Genomic DNA, 6,991 nt, shown 5'->3' with positions numbered 1-6,991 from the left:
ATTTGATTAATTTAATAATTAAAATAATCATTTGAATACAGTTTAGTGACCAAAATAATCATACATATAAATATATTCTTTTCAAATAATATTTTTATAAATATTTCATAAAATATTACCGTACATGTAAAAGTAGATGAAAAAATGATTTGAAAAGTCTTCCTTTTGTCCAAGGTCTTTCTATATAAACTATCTTCGCTTATTCCACGCTGCGCCAATAACTTTCCTTCACCTTTATTTCCTCCCATTTCCTTCTTTAATATCTCCGGCAATGGGAAGTTGTTCAGCGGACTTAGCTCCTCTCCTCGGCGCCAACGCCACTGGCGCCGCCGAATATATATGCAACAAGTTCACCGACGCCTCTTACGCAGTCGACAACACTTACCTTCTCTTCTCAGCATACCTCGTCTTCTCCATGCAACTCGGCTTCGCCATGCTCTGTGCCGGCTCAGTCCGAGCCAAAAACACCATGAATATCATGTTAACCAACGTCCTCGATGCGGCCACCGGCGGCCTGTTTTACTACCTTTTCGGCTTCGCCTTTGCCTTCGGCAAACCTTCTAATGGCTTCATCGGCCGCCATAACTTCGCCTTGGGATCGATCCCTTCGACTTCCTATGATTACAGCTACTTCCTTTATCAATGGGCTTTTGCCATTGCGGCGGCGGGAATTACCAGTGGTTCCATTGCTGAAAGAACCCAGTTTGTTGCTTATCTTATATACTCATCGTTTTTGACCGGTTTCGTTTATCCCGTTGTTTCTCATTGGTTTTGGGCGTCTGATGGTTGGGCCAGTGCTCTTCGAACCGATGGTGATTTCCTTTTCGGTAGCGGCGTCATCGATTTCGCGGGCTCCGGAGTTGTTCATATCGTCGGAGGTGTCGCCGGTTTATGGGGTGCTCTTATTGAAGGGCCGAGGATCGGCCGGTTCGATCATTCGGGCAGATCGGTAGCTTTGCGGGGTCATAGTGCGACTCTTGTTGTTCTTGGAACTTTCATGCTTTGGTTCGGTTGGTACGGGTTCAACCCCGGTTCGTTTAACAAAATCTCGACTTTTTACACTTCCGGGAACTATTACGGCCAGTGGAGCGGGGTGGGAAGAACGGCGGTCACCACCACTTTAGCCGGATGCACGGCGGCGTTGACTACCCTTTTCGGAAAAAGGATCTTGACCGGCCATTGGAACGTGACGGATGTCTGCAACGGTTTACTCGGCGGCTTCGCCGCCATCACCGCGGGCTGCTCCGTCGTCGAACCATGGGCCGCCATCATTTGCGGTTTCGTCGCGGCCTTAGTTCTAATCGGATGCAACAAACTCGCCGAGAAAGTCGAGTTCGACGATCCGCTGGAGGCCGCCCAGTTGCACGGCGGATGCGGCGCTTGGGGCGTCCTGTTCACCGGCTTATTCGCGTCGGAGAAGTACGTGAGGGAAGTCTACTCCACCAGACCGACTCATTACGGACTGTTCATGGGCGGCGGCGGTAGGCTGCTGGCGGCGCAAGTGATCCAGATCCTGGTCATCGTCGGCTGGGTGAGCGCCACAATGGGAACTCTGTTTTACCTCCTCCATAAATTCGGCCTATTGAGAATCTCTGCCGACGACGAAATGGCCGGCATGGATTTAACCCGGCACGGCGGACTCGCATATGTATACCACGATGAAGATGAATCCCAGAACCAAGGCATTCAAATGAGGAAGATCGACAGCTATCCAACTCCTCCCGGAGTCTAAAAGTTACCTACTTCTTTAGATCTTCTAGATATCTATGGTGGAATTAGTCCACGTAAAATTTTATTTTTAAATCTTAGGTTGAAAGGATTTGTAAAGCGGTAATGGTTTGTGCTTGGATTTTCAAGTGATGGTAACGTTGAAAAATTTGGTTTTGTGTTCGGCGAACAAAGTCGTTTGGCTCTTTAGTCTTCTCTCTTTCATGTGAAATGATATGGTTCACTCCATTCATTGATTGAGATTTTGGGTAAATTATTGTGCTGTTAAATGTTTAGTGGTAAAATCAAACTATTTTAAAATTTTGTGATCAAATTGATATACAAACTAAAGTTTAGTGAATAATATGATGATTTACCCATTTTTTATTATTTATTTTATGTCATTTGTTCTCATATTTAAAATATTTTTTAATAAAAAAATGACAACTGTTTACAGTCTATTTCAATCAAAATATTCGTATCTAGCTACATTCCATGGACATTTTAATATTAAAATATTATTTAAAAAGATTTTAATTTATTTTAAAAATCAAATATATTCACATGGTTGATTTCATTATTTATTTATTTATTTATTTATTTATTTGAAATGGGTGGTTGCTCTTCTTTAAGTATGGCAAGGATAGAATCTCGTGAATTGTGATACCAATACTGTCCCTAGAATATTGGAACTGGTCCCCCATCCCCTTTACTATTTTCTAGAAATTTGTGAAAAATCAATTAAAAATATTAAAATAATAATGATAAATCACATAAATACCATCGTATACAAATTGTTTTATTTTATATTATTAATCCATCAAAAATAAATAAATACAAAAATATATTTGATAAATATGATATAAATACACGATTTTATGAAATAAACAAATTAATCCAACACCACTCATCACCTTATCTCTTCGGAGTCAAGCTAGTTGCTGGCCGACTAAGAACTCCACAATCTAATTTGGTCAAAAAGTCAAATAATTTCATTGTTTTTTTATTCAATCTAAATTAGTTCTGGTTTAAGACAACCTTAATATACGATTAAGAAAAGATCATATCGAAAATATTAATATTTTTTAACATTTTCGATAAAGTGTTACGTAAAACATTATTTTTTTTATCGAAAATGTTAATTTCGGTAACTAATTTTCGATAGAACCCAATATCAATATTTTCGGTAAAAAAATAATGTTTTAGGTAGCGCTTTACCGAAAATGTTAAACATTTTAGGTAGCGTCCAATATTAACATTTTCGGTAACGCATTTCCTTAGCCTTATATTATGGTTGTCGTACATGAGACATCCCCATCTAAGTATTTTCGCGCATATTATATAGATAAATTTTTTCGAGCTGAAATTATCTTAAGTTTAATAATTTCATTGTTTTGTTGTAATACTTTATTACAATTATAAATATAAAAACTGTTATTAAAACCTTTTAATTACATATTTAATAGAACTTATTGAGTTGTCTTAGTGGTAAAAGAATGTTATTTTTTAGAGGTCCCGAATTTAAGCAATTTTGTCTACAGAGATTGTATACATTATCAATGACTAGAAAAGATTCTGAACATATAATATATTATAATTATCTTATACTATTAAAAAGCGTATGTTGAATAAATTATGAATAAATTATTTCTATTGTAATATATCCGGGCTTGATTCATAAATCACTCAATTAGTAAGATTATAAACGAGTCATTGAATTTCAAAATGTTGTAAACAAGTCACTTAATTATTCGATTGCTACAGAGATGTTACTTTACTGTTAAAAATGAAATAGGCATCAATATTTTAGTTACAAATAGATCACTCAATTGTAGCCTGTAGGCAAAAAGTCAACATTTGTTATACATTCTACGATTGAGTGACATATTTGTAACAATTAATTAATCGGTTGACATATGTGTAACTTTTTAAAATTTAATTACTTATTTATATCCTTACTAACAATTGAGTGACCGTGATGTATTTTACCCTTGGATTTAGTGGGAAATTGAATGGTAAACGTTTCCATTTAAGTCTAGGAAGGCTGGCTGGTCAAAATTAAGGCTTACAACTAAAGCAAAAGGAAACAGGCAAGTGGTTTGTTACACATCAAAGTCATCAATGGTTTTGTTTTTTTTTTATGACTTGAAAAATATTTTATTGACATAAAAAATTGATATCTTTTTTTATTTATCATAAATTCATTAGGTATAATGGTATGGTATATTATAATCTTTTTAAAAAAATGTTCGAATTTTAAAGACAACATTAAAAAAAGTCATAAATTAAGAACATAAATCGTAAAACGCATATGAAAGATAATCATATTTAGGGATAATTTAACGGGTTATGATTTGATTTCATCTTATAGTGTTATTTTTTTAAAAAAAGAAAAGAAATTTAGATTCAGATCAAGTCGGGTTTGAGTTTATGATATAAAATCTTCAACTCGTTCTTATCTGAGATAATAGTATAATTTTCTTTTATATATTTAAGGATGATTACAATAATATATTATTTTATATATATTTTTCAATTAATTCTCTATGTTATCGAATAAAAAAATGTATACATATAGTCATATCGAGTCGAGTGCTTGTGCGAACTTAACCCTAAAATTGGATCGAGTTTCAAGTCAGTTGAGTCTCCTTAAGTTCAGATCAAGTCAGGTAATGAGTGAAGGGGTATAATACTCGAGTTGAGTCATGACTAAGAAAAAAAAAAGCTTTCACACTTCAAAAGAAATATTACAAGTAGAATGCTGAATAATGAACAAAGTGGTTTTAACTAGAAAAGTAAACTTTCTTTATTTAGTCAAAGCACTATAAATATTATACCAACAACCCGTCGATATAGCAGAATGAAGTATTAGATTTCTTAAATAATCTTAGGAGTTCGAATAACGATTACAAATAAAAAAAACACTATAGATATTATGTTAGTTTACACATCATCTTATATACTAGGCTAATAAAAATCAGTTTATTCAATGATAAAAGATAATATTATGTTTATATGATATGTATATTTCAAAATAGGTTGAGAAAAAATATGAATATACACTATCTTGTAATTGTATGTTATATGAATAGTTGAAATCATTATATATATATATATATTATTTATAAAATTTATTTTTTAAAATTATTATAAGTAACAATAAATTTAAATCATTTTATTTAAAAAGTATATAAAAGTAAAAATATTTAATAATAATCTTAAAATTTATTTTTAAAATGTTCAACTCTAAGTATAATTTTTAGGTGTGGACCCGAATTTAAAAATCTTTGTCTGAAACTTGGCTTTATATAAAATTTATACAGGTTAACGACAAATATTCATTCTAAATTGGCTGCTGCTATATTTACATAGAAAGTACAGCTTTCAGTGCCCATTTCGTCAACGATGGGCCCTAAATTGCAATATTTTTTTGTTAGACTTAATATTAATATATATATATATATATATATATATATATATAAATATTTTTTAATAGTACGAGGTGATTATAAATCAACTTAAGTTCATAATTTTTCTTAATCATCGACATTATCTATATATACTATATATATGTAATTATTCGAATTCGAGACTTTAAAAATATACAATATTTTGTTTAATAATTGAGGTCACTCAATAGATTCAAAGTATATCATATTTTTTGTTTAAATAGTCAAAGTAGGAATGGTTACGAGATCTGAACGTGAGCAGTTCTAACATGATTCTAAAAAGATAGTATTCACGCGGACGTGTCGAAGACACGTATTACCACGACCACGACCACGACCACGACAACGACAACGACAACGACCCGACCCGACCCGACACGGACGGCGGCGCGCGAGAGTCTCCCTTGTTCTCTATCACTCAACAAGGAAGTGGGAAAGCCAAGCCTTAAATACAATTCCCAATAGTGTTTCCAATACTATGTGGGATTGAGCATTACCAACACTTGTTTCTAATACAATGTGATTATTCAGGAAACAATTAACAATCATGCACCTTAAAACAACTGAATCAGCAACCAATTGCATTAGTATTATACGATTAAATATGTCATAATTAAATGTCAATCTACAATCAATCGCGATTATTGCAATTTTAAGCAAAACATTCAAAAATAATATTACTATTTAAGACTCAATCCCACATAGTATTGGGAACAAGTGTTGGTAATGCTCAATCCCACATAGTATTGGAAACACTATTGGGAATGGTATTTAAGGCTTGGCTTTCCTACTTCCTTGTTCAGTGATAGAGAACAAGGGGGACTCTTGCGCGCCGCCGCCGTCCGTCTCGTCTCGTCTCGGGTCGGGTCGTGGTCGTGGTAATACGTGTCTTCGACACGTCCGCGAGAAAATTCTTAAGAAACAAATGCAATAAGTTCGTTGCGACGCGAATTTGGAATAAATCGCAACGCGAACTTCGACTATCGCAACGAATTTGGAATAAATCGCTCGACTATCGCAACGAACTTGGAATAAATCGCAACGCGAACTTGGACTATCACAATGCGAATCTGGAAATTGATTTGCGATAACGGAGATCGCGTTACGAATTATCGATCGCATTGTGATTTAGTTGGTCATTTTGGCAAATCCAAAAAAAGTTGGTTAAAATCATATATTATAAGACATTTTTTGTCACTGAAGTTATTTTATCTTATATAAATACTTGTGTTGGATCGGATACAAGTTTGAATCGCCAAAAGATCTGGCCTGATGCGAGTAACAGGTTGGGTTTTGTGACAATGAAAAGGTATAATACTAAGGTCAACTATAATTCGACCACAATCCGTCTCGACTCGATTCATGCGGATACTATATTTTTAGAGAAAATTTTTAAGAAACAAATGCATTGCAATTTTCGACTATCGCGTTGCGAATTTGTTGGTCATTTTGACAAATCAAAAAAAATTAATTAAAATCGTATATTATAAGGCATTTTCGGTCACTGAGATTATTTTCTCTATACTCTATATACCTAATTAAAAAAATTTAAACCTTGATTATGATTATTTTAAAAATTAAATTTTATCAAATATATATTTTAAAACTATTTGATTAAAGATTTCTAAAATATAGTTTTTGATATTTTTATCAATAATAAAATTTAAATAACAACGAATCAATGTCAAAAAAATTTGATAAAAAAATTCAATAAAAGACAATTCAAGTGAGACAAAGGGAGTAATTGTTTTGAACTCGAAAATTTTGATTAAAAAATTGACATTGAGCCAATTTGATTTAAATTTTTTTTAATTAAATAAACAATAACTTATTTA

General features: G+C 33.1%; 1 protein-coding gene across 1 annotated transcript; it reads left to right on the top strand.

The window, feature by feature from the left end:
- The first annotated feature begins 204 nt into the window (after positions 1-204).
- On the top strand, positions 205-1,891 carry LOC120114973 (ammonium transporter 1 member 1-like). The gene has a single exon (XM_039135742.1). It carries the CDS (start codon positions 272-274, stop codon positions 1,730-1,732), a length of 1,461 nt encoding a protein of 486 aa, XP_038991673.1. The 5' UTR covers positions 205-271; the 3' UTR covers positions 1,733-1,891.
- Positions 1,892-6,991: the final 5,100 nt, after the last annotated feature.

The sequence above is a fragment of the Hibiscus syriacus genome, unplaced genomic scaffold, assembly GCF_006381635.1.
Source record: "Hibiscus syriacus cultivar Baekdansim isolate YM2019G1 unplaced genomic scaffold, ASM638163v2 tig00110257_pilon, whole genome shotgun sequence".
NCBI classification, from domain to species: domain Eukaryota; kingdom Viridiplantae; phylum Streptophyta; class Magnoliopsida; order Malvales; family Malvaceae; genus Hibiscus; species Hibiscus syriacus.
Note: the sequence above shows the minus strand (reverse complement) of the source record. Positions and strands in the feature narration are given on the sequence as shown.

Bases quoted from the DNA above. Each gene is read 5' to 3' on its own strand.
- LOC120114973 (XM_039135742.1), top strand. From the start codon at position 272: ATGGGAAGTTGTTCAGCGGACTTAGCTCCTCTCCTCGGCGCCAACGCC.